At 39.7% G+C, this 27081-nt stretch overlaps 1 protein-coding gene across 1 annotated transcript in view; it reads left to right on the plus strand.

Annotated features, from left to right (window-relative positions):
- Fyb2 (FYN binding protein 2) overlaps positions 1-22822 on the plus strand; it is a 73308-nt gene extending 50486 nt beyond the window's left edge. Inside the window, exons 10-19 of the mRNA XM_036178582.1 lie at positions 912-1026; positions 1115-1155; positions 2972-3035; positions 4058-4150; positions 6010-6041; positions 7759-7819; positions 17100-17186; positions 20111-20204; positions 22542-22698; positions 22785-22822. Of these exons, the coding sequence (XP_036034475.1) occupies positions 912-1026; positions 1115-1155; positions 2972-3035; positions 4058-4150; positions 6010-6041; positions 7759-7819; positions 17100-17186; positions 20111-20204; positions 22542-22698; positions 22785-22822 (782 nt within the window). The remainder of the gene's footprint in view (positions 1-911; positions 1027-1114; positions 1156-2971; positions 3036-4057; positions 4151-6009; positions 6042-7758; positions 7820-17099; positions 17187-20110; positions 20205-22541; positions 22699-22784) is intronic.
- The last annotated feature ends 4259 nt before the right edge of the window (positions 22823-27081 follow it).

Here is a 27081-nt window from a genome sequence, read left to right on the forward strand (position 1 = left end):
GAGTTAAAGAAATGCAACATAAAAGAATGCAACACATCTTTGCATCATTAAAACAAATGTTCCACAGCATAAACAAATGTAACACATCTTAAAATAATATTCCACAACAAGTTACCCAAACTTCAGGGAGTTGTAACAGACTCAGCAAAAGTGGCTTATCCAAGACCACAAAGTTGTTGGTTCCATTGGCACAGTGGCTAAAGGACAGAACAGAGGAAAGTTTGATTTGGGCTCAGAGTTTTGCTCCATAGTCCTCAGCTCTGCTATTTCTGGGGCTGTGTTAGGGCGGAGCATCAGAGTGGTGAAAGCATTCGGGGAAAGATGTAGGTCATGGTGGACAGGAAGCTGAGAGCAAAGAAGGGATAAGGATAGCCTCTAAAGGGTTACTCTCTACTGACCTACTTCCTCTAAGCAGGCTCTACCTCCTGAAGTTTCCAGAACCTTACAAAATAGTGTCTTCCCCCTCCCCCAAATAAGCCAGCGGCAGTGGCGCACGCCTTTAATCCCAACGCTAGGGAGGCAGAAGCAGGCAGATCTATGTGAGTTTGGGGCCAGCCTGGTCTACAGAACAAGTGCCAGGAAAGGCGCAAAGCTACACAGAGAAACCCTGTCTCAAAACAAAAAACAACAACAACAACAAAAAAAAAACAAAAACAAAAAACAAAAAACAAAAAAAAAACCCACAAAAACAAACAAACAAAAAAAACCAGTGTCTGCATGGAAGACAGAACATCTGACACATGGGCCTTGGGGGACATCTCCTGCTCAAATGAGCACACGCCCAGACGGCATTCCACTTTCTTCACTGTAGTCTGCCTTTTCCTGTGGGTGCGGCATCGCCAGGGATGAGTACAGAGGTGTCCCTAATAGCTGATGATGGTGTCTCAGGGCTTTTCCTATTTCCCTTACAGGTGGGTATGTGGAAGCTTTGGAGGTGACCAAAGAAACCCCAAATCCAAGTACCATTAGGTCAAACTCCTCTTCAGAGGAGACTTACGACGATGTGGGATGCTCCAGAGAAGATTTGTAAGTGTCCTCTCACCTTCCAGAAGGAGGGATGTGGCAAGACTGGGAAGGTGCACTGGGTTAATGGTCTGTATGTCTTTCTCCACAGACCCAAGTGGGACTTCTCCAGCTCATTCACCTCAGACAGTGGTAAGTGCTGGTTGGAATCACAGTGCTGCTGAGGCTGAGCCGTGATGGTGGACTTTTCTTTGCACACATTCTCAGTGACTAGGAACTGGATGTGGAGACATAGAACAGTGGTGCAGAGGCATGTGTTTAGAGGAGGGAAGCGTGTTCTTGTGGTAGAAAGCATCTCCACATGAAACTGTTCCTTTTGCCCTACTTTAACAGAGCAAGTCTATTTTTATTTAAAACACCATCAGGGCTTCCTAGTGCTTATTAATTTTTGATTATGTGGATGTGGGTATGAGTGGGGACAGGTGTGCATGTGTTTACAGGTGCCTGTGGAGGCCAGTTTTGTTAGGTTCCCTGGAGCTGGACTTAGAGGCATTTTTTAAAATCTACCTGATGTGGGTGTGGGAACTGAACTTGGGTTCTTTGCAATCAGAGTATGTGGCCCCAACTTCCTAGTGCTTTTAATATCAATATCAACAGGGCCTAAAGCAGTGGTTCTCAGCCTTCCTTATGCTTCAACCCTTTAATACAGTTCCTCATGTTGTGGTAACCACCCCCCACCATAAAATTATTTCCATTGATACTTCATAATGGTAATGCTACTGTTATGAATCGTAATGTAAATATCTAATATGCAGGATATTTAATATGTGACCCTGGTGAAAGGGTTGTTAGACCTCCAAAGGATCATGGCCCATAGGTTGAGAATCTCTGGTCTAAAGGCTTTGGCTGGTCTGCCCCTCTTTCCAACATCTGTGTAGCTCCATCTCACACTATATTCAGTTTTCCCCTTTAAGAGGCTTCCCTGTCAACTCTGCCTCTGCAATGCCAACCAGATGTTTGCAAGTGCCCATCCCCATTTAATGTAACACTTGGTGACTAAGCATTAAAAGATACAAGCTTCTGGGGCTACTCTCAAATCTCTCCAGAGGATACTTATTTTTCAGGTAGTATTTTCCAATAACATAAAATAGCATGTTTTCATATCTTTTATTTTATTTTTTTTAGAGATCCATAGTTATGCTGACCCCTCCCTTCTTTCCCCCTTCTCCTTATCTCCTATCTTCTTTCCTATTTCCTGCTTAGACCTACATAGTGAGTTTCAGAATAGCCTGGGCTAAAGAGTGAGACAGTCTCTCTCTTTGTAATATATATTACACACACACACACACACACACACACACACACACACACAAACACACACACACACACACACACAAACTAATCAAATACTATTCTGGGCTGGCTCCTTGGAGTCCAGAAATTTGACACATATCCAATACTCACTTTTTAATAAGAGAACAGAGGTACACAGAGAAGTTAAAGAACTCTGCATGCTCACCGTATTCCAGCAAAGTTTGAAACTTTAACATCTATACATTGACTCGAATACTGTTTCCTGTAGACCCTGTTTCCAGGCTACCATCTTCATTCATCTGTGTATATTAAGCTTATGTGTTAGGCTGGTACATAGGGAGACGTTCTTTAATATACATGGGTTTTCCATTGTTTCCCCAGTGTTTAGCATGCTGTCTCATTCATGGAAGACCACAGCTGTTCTGCACTAACTGTGGGAAGGATGGAGGGTGAAGGGCATGTATCTGTTGAGAACGAGTTGCCTTTGGCTGAACCAGATCCTACATGGAATCAGACACAGAAGACATGCCTAATTCTCATTTACACAGCTTTATAGATGTTTATGAATTTTTACCACATGCTTATGAAAACATGATATCGTTCAACAAAACTCACTTAGCTAAAAAAAAAAGTTGAAAATACTTGGCAGTTCATAGGTATCCATGTTTTGATTTTGTGTTCTTCTTAATTTCAGAGGAAAATAGTGAAGACATGTATGAAGATATCTACAAAGCAAAGAATAATGACCAAAAAACAAAGTGAGTTTCTTTCTTGGATTTGGATTGTATGCTGATGGTGTTTCCTGTTTACCTAGTAGCCAGGGTTAAAGACATGATGCCATCCCCTACCACCATCATTGGGAAGAATGCTCAGAGTGACGATAAGTTACTGAAATAACTACATTGTCGTTGGCAGCGTATTCACTAGCATGTACAATCAGGAAATTGAAGATCTGTTGCTTTCTCCTTGGAGAAAAGTGTCCATTTTCTAGAGTAGAGAACTTTTATGTGTTGAGAAGTAGTTGAGGGGAAGTAAATAACAACAGGATTTGTCGTGACTTTATAGTTGCTTTTCCAGGATCAAAGCAATAAATATAACTTAGCTTTTGTCTTTGTGAGTTAGACAGACAGACTCTGGGATTTGGGATATCCTCACAGGTATTGCAAGTGATGTTTGCTGAAATGATAAACATTAGTCAAGTTTAATTATGAACAGCAAGGAAAAGAAGAGAGCATAGTCAACAGTGATGAGTCTGGGGATGAGGGGCACTGTGAGACTGGGCTGGTCATGTAGGTGAACTCCCTTTTGACTCCATCCCCCTAAACCAAGAGGATATTTAGAATTTCATCATCAGCTGTCCCATAAATATGGCACCACTGCTGTACACTCGGTTACTAAGGAGTATGTTAAAAAGTCAGTGATGGCATTCTAGGAACTAGTAATTCCTCTGATATGTCTCTAATATCATTTGGAGTGAGTGTTTCCCCAAGTGTTTCTCCTCATGATGGAAGACAATCTCTACAAAATGAACACTATTTGTGGTAGATGAATGTTTGTACACACTATAATTCCTCTTTCCATGGCAGCCTCAGATATACTTTGTATCAGGGTCCCAGAAAACTTCACTCCTAATTGCTGAGTCCTTTCCTTGCACTTCCTCAAGGTAGTCTCTTTTGGACGTGAGGCTGAAGTTTCTTGTCCTTGATAATCAAACAGCATTCTATCCCAATGCTAGTACCATCTCAAATGCCGTGTTGTTTTATCTCCTCATTCCTCTTAGTGTAGATGGAAGAGCAGCCCTGAGAAGACTGCAGCAGCTCTTCAGGAATGAGAAGGGCATATTCAGAATGAAGAAAGTCAAGTCAAATGTCAGGTAAATGGTCCCCATTAGCCTTTCTTCCTGGACTATATCTGCAGCACAGTCTTTCACAAACATGCTTGCTGTTTTCCATCCAATTCTCAGCACCAGTAACAAGAGTGTCAGAACTACAACTATAAAGCCCCAGTACATGACACCCTAAAAAAAAAAACAGTGAGAAAAAAATTACTAGTATAGGCAAGCGAGATCCAGAATGGAAAATTTGTAGTCTTCCTTGGCTCCTCATGTCATTATCACTAAACATTATGTTGGTAGTTATATCCTTTCATGTTCTCGTGGGCCCACACTCTCCAGTGGTCTTCATATTCTCTTGTCCACACTCTCCAATGGTCTTCATGTTCTCTTGGCCACACACTTTCCAGTGGTCATCATGTTCTCTTGTCTACACTCTCTAGTAGTCTTCATGTTCTCTTGGCCACACACGTTCCAGTGGTCTTCATATTCTCTTGTCCACACTCTCCAGTGGTCTTCATGTTCTCTTGGCTGCACACTCTCCAGTGGTCTTCACGTTCTCTTGGACCTACACTCTCCAGTGGTCTTCATGTTCTCTTGTCCACACTCTCCAGTGGTCTTCATGTTTTCTTGTCCACACTCTCCAGTGGTCTTCATGTTCTTTGGACCCACACTCTCCAGTGGTCTTCATGTTCTCTTGACTGTACACTTTCCAGTGGTCTTTCTTGTATACACATTCATGTTTACTTTGTCTCCTTTGAAAGCAGCAATGTGTGTATCATGTGGTCATGGGTAATCTGCTCTGCTGAACTGCCTGTGAATCTCAAGGTCTTGGACTTAGAAAGGCCCTGTCCCCATGTAACCTCCACTATTAGTTTTTGGGGGTGGTTCCAAATTCACCAGCTGTGAAAGAGACAGGAGTTTCTTCCATTTTGTTTACAGGACCATGGTTCCCTCATGGATGCAATGGGAAGAATATTATATGGTCTCTGGGGACAGACTCTCTGTACAATATTAATATAGATAAGACAGGTCTAGATCTGTCCTTTGTGCTAAGATCATCACCTGCATTGAGATAGACTGAAGCTCCGCTCATCGAAAGCTCTTCCCAATTACAATGCCTTGAAATTTTGTGATTTAAGTCCAGTTGTCTGCTGGGACTAGATCTCCCAGGAGAGCCAATGGACAGGAGGTGGGTACTGTAGTCTGGATCACAGTGAAAGAGATTTTGTTACTTGATTTTCTGTCTCCCTTTAGGACAGAAACTGTATCCAATCATCTCACTCACATAGCATCAGGGCCTGGCTCATGGCTACTACAAAAATACCTGTAGTACTGAGTTTAAATTAAAGGCATCAAATAAATAGGCTTTTTTTTCTTTCTTTTCTATTTTTTCCTTTCCCTTTCCCTATCACACATCTCTTTCCATGTGACCTCTTTAGCAATGAGAGAAGAGAACCAAACATAGCTAGATAGCATGTCCTCTCGCACTTAGCAATTTGCCATCTTACATTTCCACTGAACCTGTGTTTCTCTGGAGAAGTCTTCCTTTGGCTTAAAAAACACAGACAGGCTGCAATGTCTGCAGAGAGTCCCGATGAATTCATCTGTACACTGTTCTTCCTCATCGATCCTCATGCTCATTCGGTAGATCTGACTGTATCTTAGAAGGCTGTGAGGCAGCCTGAGTGGTCAAGTTAGGAAGTGAGTTACAGGCAGTTTGCAGGGATGAACGAGCTCATTTGGAATAGGGTAGAGCCAGTCAGAACAGAGCTGCAAGAGTCTCACTTCAGTGCTGTCTGGACCAGGACACTGCCATTAGGATGGCATGGTATTTTGGATATATCTTAATGTGTGTGACTTTGTTCTTTGACCTTTCTTTTCTGTCTTTTCTTCATTAGCAATGGTTTTTCCATGTCACTGCCTGACTTAGGTAAGTAATGTTTACTTGATGTTGTCCACTGATATTTTGTCTTCAGGATTGGTGTGTTAAGGGGCAGGGGAAGAGCATTGGTAATCTTTCCTCTTTCCTAGTGAAAACTGGACCCATCAGAATGAAAGAATATATCTTAAACAATGGTACTTCCTGCTTTGGAGAGATGAGAAACATTTTTCTGGCACTTCCATAAATAGATGTTACTGTCTTTATAGGAGGCTTTAGAACCCACATCTGTACTTTGGTTGGGATTTGTACCCAAGACTCTGTGACTATGAAACTTAGGCATTCTGCATTGATACACATACCTCTGATGGATTTGATAACCAGATTAAGACATGATAAATTGAGTATGAACATGCTGCAGCCTACACACTAATTGAATAAGAATGGGTTACTGGGACACTTTTAATTTGATAATAAAACAGCACTGTGTAAGTTATCATAATGCCTGACACATAAGATGCATATCCTACACATGTCATACATATCCAGTTTATGGAATTTGTTGATAAATGAGGATTGTGTGATTTCTGTTCATTGGTTTTTATTCATGAGCACAAAAGTGGCAAAGTTACTTTCATTTATAACTGTGACTCAGTGATTCAAACTTATATTTCAGAAATATAAATTGCCACACTGAATAACAAAGGTTATTATAGATCTGGTGAATGCAGCTCTCCCAAATATTGTCATAAAAATTTTTAAAGGCAACTTAGAATAGGAATTCATCTTGCAGATAGATTACTCTTAATCCTTGACTACACAAACCAAATTGCTCCAAAATCTGAAACTTTTTTATTACTACCATGGCTGAAAAATTCTGTACCTGAATTCATGTGACAGGCATGTCACATAGAAGGCACAGTAAACAACAGTATGATATTACCATTAGGATGTGTTTATTAAGTGTATATGAAACAATTACTAATTTGAGATTATATTTGACTCCTATGTCCAAGATACCACCTCTATATATTGTACTGTGTATATGCAAATACTCTAAAATCCAAAATTTGTCGTCTGAAATTTTCTGTCCCAAAGCACTCAAAATAAGTGATGTTGAAACTATACCCCACACACAAAGCTTAAAGGTATTAAGGAAAATTAGTAAAGCTAAGAGTAATTATGAATAATTGAACATGAATTGTGAATATATCAAAATGTCCCAAACTTGTTCAAATGGTGAATCATATGAAAAATTATGGTATTCTATATCACATGGTAGTATGAACATTACAAGCTGAAATGTCTAATTATTATTATATACTAACTCAGATTCAATATAATATAACAGTATTGCAAAGGAACAATTACTTCATACCGATACAATTTTGTATATGTTGGGAAGGGAGAGATCAGCACAGACATTACCATTTTCCTCCCCACTAGATATTCTGAAAATCCCTCTCAATATGCTAGCAATATAAATTGTTTTTAGTTCCAGAAAATGGGAACAACTTATATCTTAACAAAATCAAATTGATGTAAATGCACATGCAGGTCAGATATTCAGGAAGCTCACTACTTTTTATTCCCTCAATTGAATTTCTTCCCCAAAGAGACTCATTTTGTTCCAGTCTGTCTATGTAATCAGAAAAAAGGCTTGATGATGCATCTGGATACTTAGGTCATTGTGTATAATTTGGAAAGCTGGGTGTATATAAAGAATATCTAATAATTTTTTTTTTTTTTGGTCTTGTCTCTACCCTAGGACTCGGGTCTGAGGACATTACCATCTATGATGATGTGGACACAAATGAGAAAGAATCAAAGTAAGTCACTTTATTTCTCTGGTCATCTCTGCTGGTGCTAGCCACTGCCTGATGCTTTGATAAATACAGTCACAGATGATAAGTTTTGAAGCTCCGGTTATTGGGTATTCTCTGCTGCCAATACAATAAGCCAATTAAGCCAAATTATTAAGTCGAGATTTAATAAACAGAGCAAAGCAACTCCCAGGTGACTCTTAGGAAGGCAGGGGCAGTATGGAGACCAAGCCTTAAGTAGCCTGTAGGTATGGTCTTGAGCAGCCCCAGGGAGGCTCTCTTAGGGGTGGGGTCTGGGGAGAGAGAGGTGTGGGGCTCCCACCTAATCAGGAAAGCCAGATCCTGAGAGACCAGACAAACATTTCCAAAGAGAAAACAATGAATATACCCATAGACATCCCAACAAGTGTACCAAGCCAAAGCCACCAGCTGCACAGCTGGTGATGGAGGACATTCATCTTCATCTACCTGTCCCTACTCACTTTACTTGGACTTGTGCTGGGGTCTTGGTAAAGCCACTAACAATCCTTTGTTAAACCCAGGAGACAGTCTTAAGATCAGATCATACTTGGATTTTTCTACAGTGTTTTAAATTTTGGTCATGCCCTTCTTAAAGGAGAAAAGTATCCTGTTCTCCCCTCACCCCCACCCCAATGTTTCCAGGTAACAATTTCATGTTCCTCCTCTTGGCTTTCCTTAAGCTTTTTCTGTGAGTCCTGGTTGCCCATCCATGCCTTACATGCTGTATGTTCTTAGGATGCCCTATGTCAGTTCTAGTCTCCCTTCATACACTCCTTGTTTTTCCTTTTTTGCAGGACTGAGGAATGATGCAAGGTATCATGTATGCTAAGCAAGCACTCTATGCAGCCCTTGTCCTTCATTTTATGTTATTTCATTTTCAGAGTTTTGCTAAGTGGTCCAAGCTGGCCTTGAACTTGGGATCTTCCTGCCTTTCATTCCCAAGAAGCTTGAGTTACAGGTGTTAATCTTCTAGTTTTCACTCCTGTATATTTTTTACTGTTCTCTCACCCACACTCAAGATTTTATTATAACTGAAACATCAAAATTTATATTTTAACGTCAGATTTTTTTTCTGAGTCACAGTAAGTGTGGAGAGGTGTTTGCTATTAACTTACAGTTCATAGATCATTCACTTCTATGACTTATCTACTTGGGCTAGGCACCCTTTTTATTAGAACATTATCCTCATAGTTGTAAGAATCCATTTTCTTGATTACATTTTCATGTAGTCTCATAACTCTGTGATCCTACAACCATAGCTTTCAGGTCTAAGTCCTGTGGCCTGACTCCAAAATGCAGTGTGTTAAGTTGGGCTTGTTATAAAACTGCACAAAATGATCTAGACTCTCAAGATGGTAGCCTTAGTGTCTGTTGGAGTGTCAGCACTGTTAGTAGCAGTGAAAAACAATAGTAATGTTTATAAGAGGTGAGAAACAGAGGCCACAGCTCTTTATATGTGGAAAATACTGTGTGGCAAGGTTTCTGGGATGAGTGTGGTGGTACACACTTTGAATCCCAGCACTCTGGAAGCAGAGGCAGGAGGATCTCTATGAGTATAAGGCCAGCCTGATCCATACAGTGAATTCCAGGCCAGTCAGGGCTATACAGTATGACTCTGTCTGAAAAAAAAATCAAAAGAAAGTTTGTTGGAGCAAAAGGCATATAATCAGAAAAGAAGCAGATGTAGCATGACATGAGAATAGAAGAAGGCTCTAGAATTTTCATACAACATCCCTGTAATACCAAGTTAAAAGAATGAAACCTTTTCCTTGAAAAATAGTTTGTAAAAGTAAGCTATAAAGAACAATAAAGCCAACCACCCCATCTCTAATAGCCAAGCACCAGAATATGGCCAATCCTGTCTTTGTTATCATATGTACAACCCTCACCTGCTCACTGGCCTCCCCCAGTGAAAGTGTCTTCCCTGCTTTTGTTCTTTTCCTGTTCAAAACAAAAAGCAGATTTATCAAATTATAGATGACAAAAATACTGCTTCATTGTAAAAGTGATTTCATCCTTTATGCATAATTCTGTACCTGAGTTTACTCAAATCTAGTGTTTTGCTACCATGATTTGTTTGTTTTTACTGCTCTTGGATTGACATTCCAGTGTGTGTATATGTGTGCCACATTAATTCATCCATTCTGCTGTTGATAGGTACTTAGTTCCTGAGTGATTTTGCTTTTGTGACCAGTACTTTCACAGATAGTAGATTCATGTATCCTATGTGTACTTGGTAGGGGAAAAACAAACCATACATGGAATATAAATTCACAAGTGCCAGCCTAGCACATAAGGGTTTGCATTGATTCCAGTGTTAACACACGGAACAGAGAGAAGTCATTTTTGTCAAGTGAGTGTCTGTAAATAGTATCACATCATTATAGTAATTGGCATTACTAACAAGCTTCAGTGCAGAGTTACTCACACTCATGTCTTTCTCTTATGGAGTCTGTCCATATCTTTTGATTGCTTTTCTGTTGTGTTGCTGCTATTTTTCTTTATCTTAGGTTGTAAAACAATTCATTTTTGGACACAGCTCTTTTCTCACTTTCATGTCAGTTCCTACAATATCATCTCCAACTGTTGACTAGCCTTTTCAAGTTTGTTTCTAGTCTTCCAAAGAATAGAATTTCAAGTTTAAATTATCAATTTTTTACTATTGCTTTTTATATCTTCTAAAGAACTCTTTTTCCTAACTCATATGACATTCTCCTATACTCTCTTCTAAAAGTTACAATTTTGCCTTTTAAACTTAATCCTTAGGCCCACCTGAACTGATTTTTTTTTCCTTTTTATTTTTCAAGACAAAGTTTCTGGGACTTGCTCTATAGACCAGGTTTGTAAATGGACATTTCTGTCCCTCCCTCCAATTTCCAAATAACCACTCAGAGGCTTATATTAATTATAAATGATCGGCTGGTAGCTCAGGCTTATACTTAAATTAACCCATAATTCTTTTTGGAGAGGGTAACAGAATTAAGACATAAATTGAGGAAATACACTCACAATTACAGAAGGGAGTAGATACCAGAAGTCGTCCTCTGATCTGACTGGGAGTGAATCTACCTCATAGGTAGGAACACGGAGTAGGGCCTGTGACCCTTCTCCAGCTCCTTATAAGAGGTCATGTGCAATAGCAGGAAGCACCGCCTCCCTTGGACCATATAGCCCAAAGTCATGTAACCCATAATTCTCATCTATGTTTAGTCACATGGTATTGTATCTTTTTCAGTGGGACCTTATCATCTTCCTCTGTGTCTGGCTGACAGCTCCTCACTCTAACCTCCTCCTTCCCAGCAATCTCAGTTTGACCACCCCACCTAACTTCCTGCCGGGCTACTGGCCAACCAGTGCTTTTTAAAACCAATTTGAGTGACAAATCTTTAGTGTACAAGAGGATTATTCCACAGCATTCCCCCCTTTTGTCTAATTAAAAAGGAAGGTTTTAACTTTACCAGAGTAAGACTATATACAACAAAAGCAGTTATTAAGAATTACAGTAACACTATCTAATCCATTTACATTTGACAAAATTAGAGAAAATAATTATCTATCTCATCTTAGTGAGTCTAAAGTTTTCTAATTTACTTTTTATTACAACTAAGGAAAACTATAATCACAACTATTTAGTCTTCAACTCCATCAAAGACTCCAGAAACGTGAAATGTTATCTAATGACAGGGACATCAGTCTGCCTGGACAGTCACCCAAAGTTTCTCTGCAATGTCGGGGCATCTATCTTTGGCTTACAGGCCTAGCATATCTAACAGACTTTCCTCAGAAGCAGAGAATTTTGAAGGACTGTCCCTACCTTGTCTTGGCAAAGTTCAGCAGTCACCTTTTTTTGTGTGTGTCCTGCTTGTCCAATTTAGACAGCATACTGTCAGTAGTCAAGGCAATGGCAGTTTCTTGCTCAGTGGCTAACTTTTGCCACAAAGAAAGTAAATTCCATATGGAGTTTCTTTCATGCCCATCATCTTCTCTGAGGTAGATTGGTGCTGCCAGGAGCAGACATGTCTCACTATCGAGAAAAGTCTAAGTTCTTAAAACATTTTAAATGCCATATTCTGTAGGTGTTTGAAGATTGCCTATCTATCTGAAATATATCGCTGTATGATCTTGAAAACATACCTAACATGACTGTAAGTTTGCTTTTATAGATGACTATTAATCTATATTTCTTAATTATATATTACATTTTTAAATGAGCTGCATAAACATAATACACTAAACAAGAGTAGAAATATACATACAGTATAACAAAATTAACTTTAGTATCAATAAACTAAAATTCATACTAATATAAAATATGTAAGATTAATAGTTGTTTTTGGATTAAAGTAGATTTTATAATCTACCATTTAATCCTATCATTTCTATATCCCAACTTTTTTTCCAGAACAAGATCCCTGAGTCTAAGCTCCTTTGTTTAGTTTTTTTCTTGACCATTATCCATAACAACTTGTAACCAACTCCCCTAAACAATGACAAATCACCATAATTTATTTGGGGGGAATGTGGGCATAGTTCTCTAGATTACTTCCTGTTGATTGGGGAGGCTGGTAATCTTTTTGGGATTACCTGAGAAAATTTAGGATAATTGTTAAGTCTTGGCTGTAATATTTTGTGGAGCTGGATCATCTTGTTCAGTGGCCTTGAAGCTGTTTTGGATGCTGGATCATCTGGGCCATCGTTTTCATTGGTGTCTGGTTCCTTGCTCTGAAAATATATAAACTTTTAAAGGTAACATACATGTATGTATTAATACAAATATAAACTGTGCATTGTATATAAGCCAGTCAAAGACTATTTTTCATTTTACGTCTGAGCAGATAAAATGTATGTTACATGTCTTACTGTTACTCTAGGGTTATTTTCCCATGTCTGTAGTTAGGATTTCAGGAGGGTCATACTTGATCAAACCTGATTTTCCTTAACCCAGAATGAATCCATAGCCTCTCATTTTCTGTGGAAACAAAATCATAACCTCTTTCCCAAAGCAACCTACCCCTTGACTTAAATTTTGGAAGTCAAGACATTTTTTTAATATATAGGTTGGTTTAATCCAGCAGTTTTTATAATCAAATGTCTCTCAGCAGTTATCATTTGTTTATTAGCTGCTAAAAAATATTAAAGACAGCACAATAACATACAGTATCCAGATTCTCTGTATATTTTCCCCCCTTATGTGGCTTTTTAAAAGTATTTATTTCCTTTTAAAGGACCTTACTTTAGTATTTTAAAACTTTATTATTTTATTTTTTTATGACTGTCTATATCTTCTCTTTTCTTTCCCAAGCCTATGTATCTTTTAAGTACTGTGAATCATTTAGAGGTTTTTTTTTTTTTTTCTTTTTCTGAATCTGTCTTTACTGTATATCTCTTTTTCTGACCACATGAGTCTTTAAACTCCTAAGCAGGTGTGGCTAGGACCAAAGCAGTGGTTTTGGCAGCTGGCTCTGCTCCATTCCTTGGTTCTGAGTGCCTAGCTTCATTTAAGAGGTACCAGTGGTAGCCACATTTAATGCACCAACTCTGGGGAGTTTTCAGGTCCATGCTGCCACCAAGTAGTGCACTACCCGCTGCTTATAAACCCCATTTAAGTGTTTGGTAGCAGGTCCTCTTAAAAGAGCTGCATAGTTTTTGCCAGTAACACTGAGCCAGGAAGTTGTCTCTTAAAGGAGCCACACCTCTGCTTGCTGCTAGCAAATAGAGCCCACCCAAGAAAAAACAGTTACCAAGAAGCTGAGTTTGACTCCATTTTTGTGTTTAGAATCCTTTTTAAAGCTTTGTCAGGTTTTATATGGAAATTTCAGCCACACATTGGAATGCCATATGGAAACAGATGTTTCTGCCCCACCCACCAATTTCTTAATAACCACTCAGAGAATATTAATTATAAATACTTGGCTGGTAGCTCAGGCTTATTACTGACTAGCTTACACTTAAATTAACTCATAATTCTTATCTATGTTTAGCCATGTGGTTCAGTACCTTTTCTCAGTACTACATTCTCATCTTGCTTCTTCTGCAACTCCTCACTTTTTCCTTTCCAGCATTCTCAGTTTGGCTGCCCTTCCTACATTTCCTGCCTGGCTACTGGCCAATCAGTGTTTTATTAAACCAATTTGAGTGACAAATGTTTACAGTATACAAGAGGATTATTCCACCACACAGGCTGACCTTGAACTTGAATCCCCCTGCCTCTGCTTCTCAAGGGCTGGGATTAAAGGCATGTGCCACCATTGCCATGAAGAAGAAAGGCTTCCCTGACCTAGAATTGAACCCGGGCCTTGGTAGTTAAGAGTGCTGAATCCTAACCATTAGACCACCAAGGAGCATCAAGTATCTTATAAATGGAATTTTATGTTGATGATGAAGTGGTAGCCAGTTTTCTTCTATATAGATAAATGTTCCTTGCATGATTTATCGAATGTTCTCTTATTTTCCCATCAATTTTCAATGCCATTTTGTCACAAATGTCTCAGTACCTGACAGTCGGTTTCCAGGCTCTCTATTCTCTTCTGTGGTTGTTTCTATCATATTGCTGTGTGAAAGTAGCTTTATTTTCTAGTTGTTCTTCCTTTCTCCTGTTCCAAAACCTTCAAAGACTTGGGATATATTGTTTTAGTATAGAAAATAACTTTGAAGTGGGTGTTTGCCCAGCCCATTCCCTTTTTGTACTTATGGTGTAGCTCCTTTTAAACAATTCACACACAGCTCACACTAAGCCCCATTCTGTGCCTGGTATCGTGCATTGCTTGTAGCAGATCCAGTTGGACTTTGTCACAGTCCCAGCTTCTGTGAGCTGAGCAGAGACAATGAGCATGCAGCAGTCAGAAAAGAAGTGATCTCTAGAGCCTTTTTCCAGGCTCTAATGGTAAGAGATGATGAAAAGGGAGAGAAGTGGGATATTTCCAGAAAGTCCCAATTGCCTTGTAAGAGCCTTCTCAGTTGGCAGCTTCAGTACTTAATCCTTCATCTCCTGATGGTCCCTGTGACCAGAATCTGAAGGAAAAGTGGTCTTGGTAGCAGAGGCCTGTAATCCCAGCCTCTAGGGAGGTCAAGGCAGAGGAATAGCAAGTTCAAGACCTACCTGGGCCACATAGTTCAAGGTTTGAGATACAGTTAAGTGACAGTGTGCTTGCCTTGCATGTACAAGCCCTGAGTTCAGTCCTCAGCACTGCATACTCTGAAGGGAATCATAATATAATGTCTATAAAAATATGAAATTTCTCAGACATGTGTCTTTTAGTCTTCCCAGAGCAGTTACTGAAATATTTAGACATGTCAACACTATAGGCATCTGGCTGGTTGGTAGAAGAGGATCTTCTTTCTTTTTTTAAATTTTGCTCATCTGAATGAAGGGCACCACACTAACTTAGGGAAGAGATACTTTGAAGTAGTAGTATGGTGAGAGACTATGGCCTCTGGAGTCACACACACCTACATTCGACAGTGCCAGCTCTTCTGTCTCCATGACAAGTTGTCTAGCTCTGCCATCATCCCTTTTACTTCTTGGATAACTAAGAATGGCCGGAGGAGGAGCAGGCAGTCGGTCTGAAAACTGAGTGAGTTATCTTAAGTAAACTGAGTAACAAAAATCTAAAAGGTAGGTGCGTAAAATGTTTCCAACCATTCTACAATACTTACTTTTCCATGCATACTTTTTTTTTTACATACAAACATGTAAACATCACAAACTGGGATCCACATGAAAGAACATAAGGTTTTGTCACCTCATTTAATATTTACACTTCCCAGATCTATCATTTCCCCACAATTTTCATTTTTATTTACAGGTGAAATTCCATTGTATCTAGGTAGCACATTTTAGAAAAGAATTATTTTTGATTGTGTGGGTGTGTCTGTGTGTGGGTGTGGGCAGGTGCCCTCGGAGTTCAGAGATGCTGGATCCCCTGGAGCTAGAATTCCAAGTAGTTTTGAGCTGGGAATTGCACTTGGGTTCTGTGTAATACCTGCACATGCTCTTAACTACTTAGCTGTCCCCCAGTCCCTGTGCCACACCTTCATTATCCATTCATCCATTGATAGATGGCTAGGCTGGTTCCAATTCCTTGTTGTTGTGGAGACTACAGCAATGAGAGATGTGGAAACATCAGTGTAGTAGAAGAAAGTCCTTTGGGCATGTGCCCTAGACCTGGGCTATGTGATAATTTTATTTTTAATTTTTTAGAAACCTCTGTACTTACTTCTATAATAGTTATGCTAATGTGCCCTCCCATAAGCATTAATTTTTGTTGATGTTAGCCATTCCTACCAGAGTGAGGTGCATCTTTAGCCATTTTTGTTGTTATTTATTATATTTGTATTTTAATTTTACACATCAGCATGGATCCCCCTGTCCTCCCCCCTCCCGTCTCCACCCCCACTTTTCCCCCAACCCCTCCCCTCCATTCCCATCTCCTCCAGGACCAAGACTCCCCTGGGGATTCATTTAAACTTGGTGGATTCAGTACAGGCAGGTCCTGACACCTCCTTCCAGGCTGAGCAAGGTGTCCCTGTGTAAGCCCAAGGTTCCAAACAGCCAGCTCATGCACTAAGGACATGGCCAGGTCCCACTGCCTGGGTGCCTCCCAAACAGTTCAAGCTATTCAGTTGTCTCACTTATCCAGAGGGCCTGCTCCAGCTTGGGGGCTCCACAGCCTTTGGTTCATAATTCATGTGCTTCCATTCGTTTGGCTATTTGTCCCTGTGCTTTTCCAATCTTGGTCTCAACAATTCACGCTCTTACAGTCCCTCCTCTTTCTCGACAATTGGACTCCTGGAGCTCCACCTGGGGCCTGGCTGAGGATCTCTGCATCCACTTCCCTCAGTTATTGGATAAGGTGCATTCTTAGCCATTGGTGAATTGCAAGTTTACTTAGTAGGATTTACACTTTAGAGACAAAATTGTGAGGCTCAGAAAGGAAGTAGGTATGATTACAAGCTGACTGATCTGGTGTGTGCTTTCAAATTTGGGCCCCTATGATGAGAGGTCAGCAGTTTCAGGCCTGTGGGCCAGTGTGGCCTGCCATTGGTTTTTGTAAATGAAATCACAACAGTGGAGCTGATAGCTGCTCTAGAGGTGTAGCCTGTAAAGCCAGGATACTCACTGTGCAGCCTTGCTGTGAATATGGAAGCAAATTTTACAGGTGATGTTTTCAAGTATTTTGGTCATCGACCTAGAAAGCGTTGGTGATCCCGTAAATGTTTACTAGTTCAATCTTAATTTATTTGATCAAAACATCTTTCTCCTCAGAGATGAAGATAAATTGAAAACTTGGAAACTTAAGTTTTTGACATCAAAGTGGAAAAAGGGGGGAAAAAACAGTGAAGGATCCAAAAGGTAAGAAGACAAGGAAGCTCACAACTTCACTGTGGCTGTTTCCACTTCTTACCTGCTGTCTAACCCTAGGCAAGTCCTTAAATCAGATTTTCAGGATCCTTGTCTGCAACTGAGAACTAGCAACACTTGTCTCATAGTACACCTGGGAGGGTTAAAAGAGACAAAGGTATGAACACACAGTTGCCTACATTCAGTCTTAGCCTCCTCTCCACTGCTGAGAAACAAGGCAGGCCTTCCAGACTTCTCGTCTTTTCGACTATAGCAGCATTCTTCCAGAAGGATAGAGCTTAGATACCAATTAAGACTGACATTGCTAAAATGTCAGTTTAGTTATGAGGACAGTGTTAGAATGTAATGGTAATGTTCTCAGCTCGGGAGTCGACCTCCATTCATGTGATTATGACTGGACTGGCTGCTTGGAGAGAAAGAGCATGTTCTCCTCTTCCCAGTTACTGTGAATGAGGTAGGATGGGGGACAAAACTTCTTGGGGAAATCCTTAGTAAACAGTGAACGATTTGCCTATATCAGGAAACCAATGGTTTTCCTAGGGTATCTCCAAGTCGGACAGTTGTCCACAGAAAATTGAAACAGCCCAGGGTGGCAAAGGCACCCCCTCCTTCAAGTTTATTTTTTTCTGAATTTGGAGAGAGGTAGTCACACTAGAAAGCTGACTTTTTTTTTTTACGTATACATCATGCTTGTTTGCATAGCACTGCAAATGAGAAATCCAAGAAGTCCAATGTCAGGAAGGCTTCTGACCTTTTGTCCAACAGTTTTATCTGGCATCCATATAAATCCATCTTTTGGGAAACAATTTCCAGTAGTTTTTTCAGTTTGAAAATGCAATAGAGGCTACCATTGTTTATGAAGAACAGTCATCAATTTCTGGGATTCTTTTATAATGGTTTCTGGAACAGCTTATTTTACCAGTAAGTACAAAGTGTTTTCTGTATTAGTTAACTGACAGCTTATTCTACCAATCACTTACAAAGGTTGGGTGAGTATTCAAATATAAAGGCATGCATGATCCAAATGGACACTGTATTGAGGGAATAGTCAATCACCTGTGTATGATGCCAGGAACTAGCACTTTGCTGTAAGTTAGTGCAGACTCACTGAAACAGGAGTACAGTGATTAATTTCAGAAAGAAATTCCTGTAACAGGGATGCAGATGGATTTTTTTCCTTACAAGAATAGGCAAGGAAATGGTATTGTTGCCAGTAGTCAGGGTCTGAGATGGAAATTTCCAGATTTTTGTCTTTTTATGCAAGAAAGAAAAAACACACACTGCGAAGTATTGGGGAAACTTTATTCACAGAGCTAGAACAGGTCAGACTACACTCTAAGAGAGCAGCAGATCTCAGGGGCCCCAGGTTATTGTCTGAGGATTCTTCCTATGGGATCCAGGAGAGCAGAGGCCATTTACTCACAGGCATGGTTCTCTTAGATTGTGTCATATGATCATGTGTCGCCTGTGCATGTCCAATCCCATAATGCACCTGATTTTAATCATGTGTGTGCCCAGTTACGGGTAAGTATAAAATGATAATTAGGGTATTCTCTCCTGAAAGTTCACTTGGGAACATGGTTTTCTTTATCACACATGTACCCAAAGCCAGTTCAGACCTTTCCATTTCTGTAGCAAGACAGAAGCAGAGTAGAACTGAATACAATCTAAGTTGGATGGTCATTTACAGTGGAAGGTATATACAGTGTGATGGGGACTTATTCAGAGATGTGAGTCTCAAACTGTCAAGTGCATTTGTAGCCCCTACCAAGTAGGGTATCCGGCTACTGATCTGCAAGAATGGGGCTGGGAGTAGAAGCACGGAAATGATACCACAATATAGAAGATGCCCCTCGCTGACACTGCTAAAAAGGGGAAGCAGACTCCATTTATAAAGCAGGAGGCAGGGAGGGGTCTCAGGCAGCTTTGGGGACAGATTAGTGCATTTGATGTGCTTCACGTTTCACCCATGTTTGCTGCATCTTGCCGTCCACGTAGTTCTTACTTTTCCTGATTCTGTGATAAAATATCCTCCTAAGTCAACTTAAGACGGAAAAGGATTTATTTTAGCTCATAGTTCAAGGGTACAATCCATCACCCAAGAACTTGTTTCTATATATTGAAAGCATATAAAAATCTATAGTTAAATGTCAAAACCAGTTACCTTAATGTGATGTTTATGACAAATGCCCCCCATAGTCTCAGGCACTTGAATACCTGGTTCTAGTTGGTGGCACTCTTTGGGTACATTTAAGAGATATAGTTTTGCTCAAGGAAGTGTGTCACTTGGGGGTGGGCTTTGAGAGTTTAAAGACATGTCATTTCTAGTTTGTTCTCTGCTTGCTGCTCCAGCCACTGCGTCTGTCAGTTCCCTGCTGTGATGGACTCCAATCCCCCAGGAATCATAAGCCCAAATAAATAGTCCCTCCTATAACGTGCCTTAGTCATTGTGTTTTCTCATTGTAATAAAAAAAAGAAAAGTACCTAATACACCTACTATTCTATAAAACATGTTATTTCTCTTATCTCACTGCTCCTCCTGCACTCAACATTCTCTATATCAAGTTGATTTTATTTCATGCTTGCTTGATATCAAAAATATTCTTAGAGATATAGCTCAGAGGTAGAATGCTTATTTAGTATATATGAGGCTCTGGATTTGATCTTCAGCCAGTACTGGGAAAAAAAACCACAAATACATATTATATATATGTATAAAACAGAAAAATAATTGGTATTACCTTTTTCAGTAGTTATGAAAAATCTGCTCTAGTAGAGGGATGTGTATATATAAATGAAATATATGTAATATAAAATTATACCTGAGTTTATTCTGAGATGGTGACTTCAGAGGCTCACAAATTTAGGACTTTTGTTATGCCACATTTAACCTTTCCCATGTTATTTCTTGCCAGTTTTTCTCCTAGAAATTTCTTCAGAGCTAAGAAGCTCAATTTAGAAAAGAATAGAATGGAAAAAGAAGAAAAACTTTTCAGAGAAAGATTTCAGGTATGTTCTCTTCTGAAAGTGATAATTAACAGAATACTAACACTACTGACAACTAGAACCTTCCACTCTTGAAGCTCCATTAGAGTAGCTGAGACAACAAACTGAGAAAAAGAAACGATCTGATACATTCCTATACTGGCATGCCTTTGTACACGCTACTCCATCTGGTAAAGCTTCTCAAATGTTGTTGAAGGCTCTCTTCAAATCTCAGTCCCTCAGCACATTTGTTCAATACTGATCAGAAAGAGACCCTTTCATATCTCAGTTCCCAGTGTAAAATCATGTGCTGTATTTGAGTGAATGAGGTAGCAACATCTCACACTCACACCCTTCATTAAGAAGCTCTGGAGTGTTCTCCACTGCTCCTTCCTGATTTTATCTTCTGCTAAAGTGAGGACCTCTGGATTCAGGAAACATTTTCAAAAGCATCCAAGTGGTAGACAGTGGATTAAGAGAGACAGATTCTGTGAGACAGAGCTCTACCAGAAAGAAATGTTTGTTTCCTCAAGTCATGCCTGCAGCTAATCTTTGTTTTCTCTCCTCAGATTCTGTCTCTGCTCTTTCTGCTTTGGCAACTAACTGCTCCTAATTCTGTTTCTAAAAGAGCTTGTACCTCTACCTCACCTTCCATCTCCTTCCTCCAGGCACCTACTTGATCTACTCCATATCTGACATGCCCCTGCTACTTTCTCCATCTGGTGTGTTCACTTATCAAGACTCAGTTGAGACATCTTCTCATTCCAGAAAGACCTGCTCAAACTTCTGATTAAAGAAATTGCTCTTCTGCTTACCTAAACACTAACTTCTGGTACAGTTTATCATACTAAATTGTGAACTTCTAGGTGGCATAGATTATCATTATCTTCACATCCAAGTGCTCAGCAGAGAACCACTACCTCACACTTCATCAACATCCCAAACTATTTTGAAAGTGAACTAAAAGTAAGACTAAATCCCTTAACTGCTGATATCATCTGCTTGGCCAAATCTCAGGAAGTTGTTACCTGAAATCCCCACATACTAGGATGTTATTTGATTAGATCAAAAAGAACAGCATAGTCATCTCTGGATGAAAAGACCCCTAACATCCATCCACCAAGGCCTTCTCCTTTGCCCCTGTCAGTCCCAAATGGGACAGAAATCTCATCTCCTCTGTATGTATATGAGTCTGTCCCTAATTACCTGAGATGGGCTTCCAATTACCTTTAGAAAAAAAAAAATATGCCATTTCAATCCAGCTCAAAAAAATACTGTGTACCTCACTGTTGGCAGGAATTGAGGGTATGAAGGTAAGGAACACTCAAGTCTAGTTTCTTTTTAAAAGGCAGTGTGTTTACTAAATTCTGCAATAGGAATATATTTAGTACAGTTACAGCAGTAAGTTGTTTGTGGCAGTCACAAAGATATCAGAGGTTGTTGGCAACTCTGAGTAGTGCAAGCAGGAAGAGAGCGCTCACATGTTTAAAGGCCTAGAAAGATGGCAAACAAAGCACCTTGGCGCTTCTTGGCCCAAGGACAGAGATAAGGGACAAGGAATGACAGCTTGCAAAGGACCCTGAATATCAAGCCAAAGAATGTGGATCTCATCCTAAAGGCAATAGAGACTTCAGAACTGTGTGACTAGGAAGGTGGTCTACTAAGATTTGTTTGTAAGAAACTACTGAGGATTCACAGTAACCAAATGGCCTGGAGAGAGGGAAAGATGTCAGCGGTTTGTGAGACAGGTCATTCTAATCTGCTGAAGTAAACACCAGGGACCAAACTACACATCCTAGTTTTTGTTTTCTTGGTCAGTGCATGAGAAGGTGAAGTACCTTTAGGTACTCAGGAAGAAATCCTGTGGGTTCTGGAACTGAATTTCCCAGAGATTGCTCTTTCACAAATGCCTGTCTTTCACCATACATAGACAGTGGGCATTTCCCCCATATACCCAACTGCCGCCACTTTAAAGTACATGTGCTCAGAAAAGGTGAGGATGGAGCATCATTCTAAAACGGAAAGTTAACTCTACAGCTGTGTTCAAATGTTTCCTCTCCTGAGTTAGGAGGTAGCTTTATTACTGTTTAAACATATCAGGTGTGGTATATTCACACCCACCAGGACTTGTTCTGATATGTGTGAGTGGATGTGAAAACAGTTTTAAAATATAATCCCATTAGACAATTGTTTTGTTTTGGATTTTACTATTATTTTAAGGGACTCTCACTGTAATACCCCATCATTTACTTTGTCAGTATCTAGCATCCTGTATGTTGAGGTTACGATAGTGTATCATTCATTAATTCTGTTATAATAACTACGCAAGCATGCCCTCACTGTAGTAATTTCTCATTTTAGTATGGCAAAGAGATTGTGGTCATTAACAGAGCAGTGGCATGCTCCAGTAATTCACGAAATGGCATATTTGATCTGCCAATAACTCCTGGAGAACAGCTGGAAGTTATCGACACCACTGAAGAAAACCTAGTGATATGTCGCAATTCCAAAGGCAAATGTGAGTTCATGCTGAAATTTTTTTTTCAATATTAAAACATTTTCTCTAAAAATCTCAGGTTAGTAATGTGAGTTTTGTTTCTACAGATGGATATGTGCTCATTGAACATCTAAATTTCAAGTAAGTTGTTTAATTTCATATGCAGCCATGAGTTCTGGGTACTTCATGTAGTATTATGTGTGCTAGTCTTTTTGTCGTTGTTTTTTGCTTTTCGAGACAGGGTTTCTCTGTGTAGCTTTGCGCCTTTCCTGCAACTCACTCTGTAGCCCAGGCTGGCCTCGAACTCACAGAGATCCACCTGGCTCTGCCTCCCGAGTGCTGGGACTAAAGGCATGCGCCACCACTGTCCGGCCATGTATACTAATCTTAAGGGACTGCCGAGTATATTTGAAATGTAGCTATGCAGTCAGGTGCAGTGGCGCATGTCTTTAATCACAGCACTCAGGAAGCAGGAGAATCTCTGAGTTCAAGGCCAGCCTGGTCTACAGAGTGAGTTTCAGGACAGCCAGGACTACACAGAGAAACCCTGTCCCCAAAACACTAAAAACAAGCTATGCAGTGCATTGCCTGGAACTGCATCAGAGGAGGCCTTCTCATTGAAATGCCTGAGTACACTCACCAAACTAATATGCAGAGCCCATTTGCAAACAGTTTTTAAAATCATCTGAAATCTCCTAACTGTTCCACTTACCATCTATTTCACATGCTTGCATATTCTCTTTTCTGTCCCAGGCATCAGGGCTGATTCCATGAGGAAGGTCTGCATAAGTCAGGATGTGCCCAAGCTGTGAGCCCAGCCCCACAGCCTGTGAGCCCAGCCCCACAGCCTGTGAGCCCAGCCCCACAGCCCTTCCAGTTCCTGTGTCACATGAGATGGGCTGTGGAGACTTCTGTCAGAAACTCAGAAGAAAACTCTCAACATGTCAATGTTGGTTTTGCTTCAAAAAAGTTTGTCTTTCAATGTCTATTTTACTGCTGGTTAGAGAATGTGAAACAGAATGTTACCATATGAGCACTTGCCTAATGAGCCACCTCCCAAGTTAGACATCTTGCCTTATGGCACCAGTGAGCTATGCAGATGGTTAGTGAACATCTAATGTTAGTACACGTCGAATGTAATTTCTTGGTGCACATCTACATTTCATATGAATTCTAAGTGGTAAAGAATGTAACCATGTTACTTTAAACAAAACAACACCTGAGCCATAGTTATTTGTTGTGTTGTTTTATCCAAAGTAAAATAGGAGATGAGTACTACTGAAGGGAACAGTGTGCTGGGGGGAAACATTTCTAAAACATACTTGTGGTTGAATTTAGTGAAGAATTAAGTATATTTAACAAAAATGTGAGGATATATACATGTTGTATCATGTGAAAACTTTGCCTAAAATAGGGGAAATTAATAGTTTGTCTATGCCCAAACATAGCCAAGTGTATTTCATTTATATGACAGTACACAGAAATTGCAGAGGTGTAAGTAACATTCTGGTCCTACCTGATATGCACTGTGTGTTAATAAATTCTACATATGCTTTCAGCTGTTACACTTCAAGTTCATTTCCTAATTCTCTAGAGGGCCCAAATTCAGCTTCCAGCACCCACATGCAGTAGCTCACAATACCTGTTACTCCAGGAGATGAAACACCCTCCTCTGGCCTCCAGGGCAGCTGCACTCATGTGGCTTATATTCCCACAAAACCATGAAGAATCCTCCTCAGCTCTTTAAGCAGTGGGCACGATGGAAACTTTGTCTTGACAGCTTTGAAATAGATAGGATGAGGCTACTTTTCAAGTTTCTATGTTCTTCATCTTCCTCTACATGCTCCAGATGACACTCACCAATAAAGGCCATATTCATTCTAATCCACATGACTCAAAGGTATTCACAGAGTTCAAAGCTTAGAGAATGTGCTGCTCCTGGGCACATACCCAAAGGCCACGATATACGTGCACATTCATGCATATTGCTACACCATCCACAATAGCAAGGAAAAGGAACCAGCTTAGGTGCCCATCAACTGAATATACATACACACAATGGAATTTTAGTCATTTAAAAATGAAATTACAGGAAAATGGATGGGTCTAGAAGTATTATATTAATATTATCAGAAATTATAATAAATATTCTGAGTGACCCAAAATCAGAAAGACAAAACTTCATGTTCTCTCTCATATTCAGATCCTAGCTTGTAATGTACATGAGTAAACAAACATAAAAACAGGAAGAAACCAAGATAGGTATAAAGAAATGCTGAGGATGGACAAAAGGACGTATGTGTAGGAAAACTGATAGCTGGTCGGAGAGAACAGGGAGGTAGAGGTGTTGGTCCTGACTACCTACTCACAAATAACCAGCAGCTGCTTCCAACTCTTACACTTAAATTCACCCAGGTTTCTTATCTATGCTTTGTCACCTCATTTTCTACATCTCCTGCGTCTCAGGTGGCTGGCTGGGTCTCTTCTGACTATACCTTTCTTCCTCCCAGCATTCTCAGTTTGGCTGTCCTGCCTATACTTCCTGCCTGGCTACCGGCCAATCAGCATTTTATTAAACCACTTCGAGTGACAAATCTTTACAGTGTACAAAGGGAGTATTCCACAGCATAGGGGAGATGAGTGGAGCAGGAAGATAATAAACTAATTTTTTTTAATGTTGCAATGATAACAAAATAAAGTAAAAAGAGAAATCATTACAACAGATACCAAAGAAATTCAGATCATTAGAACACTTTGACAACTTATATACCCAGGTTTGGAAAATCTAAAGAAAACTGATACATTCCTATAGAGCTACAGCCTACCAAGAGGAATAAAAACAACTTAAATAGATACATGACTAGCAATGAGGCTAAAGTAATAAGAGTCTCTAGAATCCAAAACATACAGGCACAAAAGGATTCCTTCCTGAATTCTACTAGGTTTTTAAAGGATAACGAAATGGCTCTTCAAACCATTCCAGAAAGTAGAAAGAAAAGACTGCTACCAAACTCATTTTATGAAGCCAATATTACCCTGATACCAAAACCAGATAAAGACACAACAAAATAATTACAGGCCAATCTCCTTACTGAAAATGCAAATTTTTTCAATAAAATACTGGCAAACCAAATTCAATACATATAAAAAAGATAATTCACTATGATGAAATTAATTTAATTGCACAGTTCATAAAGTATGCAAATCAGTAAGTGTGATGCATCATCACATAAGAAAGAAGAGTCAAGGACAGAAACTGTATCACCGTATCAGTGAATGCAGGATTTGACAAAGCTCAACATCCCCTACATGCAATGCTCTGAAGAAACTAAGTGGATCATATCCCAACAAATAAAGGACATATACATCAAACCTATATACATCAAAACAATATTATACTAGATGAGAAGAACAGAGCATTTCTTCTAATCAGGAACACAAGGGGGCCACTTTCATGACTCTTATTCAATAAAGTGCTTAAAATCTTAGCCAGAGCAATAAGGCAAGAGAAAGAAATTAAAGTCATACAAATAGGAAAGGAAGAGTTAAAGTATCCCAATTTGTAGATGACATGACCTTATGCTTAGAAGACCATAAACAGTGAGGTAGATCAGAGGGTAAGGACACTTGCCTGACACCCTGAGTTCAATCTCCAGAACCCACATGGTGGAAGGCGAGAACCTACACCAGCAAATTGTCTTCTGACTTCCATGAACATGATCACACCATGGCAAGCATGCAACTTCCACACATAATAAATAAATAGTAAGTGTAAAATATAAAAAAGCCTAAACAGTCCACTAAAACCTTTTAGGACTGATAAACACGCTTGGCAAAAGTATTAGAGTATAAAATCAACATATAAAGATCAGTAAATTGCCTCTATACCAATAACAAACGTGCTGAGAAAGAAATCTAGAAAATAATTCTATTTACTAGAACTGTTTTTAAAAAAGCAAACTATGGGCTGGAGAGATGGATTAGCAGTTAATATCCCACAGAGGTACTTGCCATCCATTTTTAGGCAGCACTATTCACAACAGCCAAATTATGGAATCAGTTTGACAACATTTGAATGTAAAGAAAGTTTTATTAAATGATAAAGAACTAAATTATGGGAACTGGAAAGATGGCTCCATGGTTAAGAGTATTTGCTGCTCTTCCATAGGACCCAAGTTCTGTTCCCAGCACCCTTGTTAGGTGCCTCACAACCATTTGTAACTGCCGTTCAGGGGGTCTGAGGCCCTCTTCTATCCTCAACAGGCCCCTGGACACACATAACATAAACACATACATACATGTAAACCTCTAAGAGCAAAATTATGTCATTTTCAGGAAAATGGCTACAACTAGGCATCACATTAAGCAAAATAAGTCAGACTCAGACCACTATCGTGTTTCCTC

This window comes from Onychomys torridus, chromosome 2, assembly GCF_903995425.1.
Source record: "Onychomys torridus chromosome 2, mOncTor1.1, whole genome shotgun sequence".
Classification (NCBI taxonomy): Eukaryota; Metazoa; Chordata; class Mammalia; order Rodentia; family Cricetidae; genus Onychomys; species Onychomys torridus.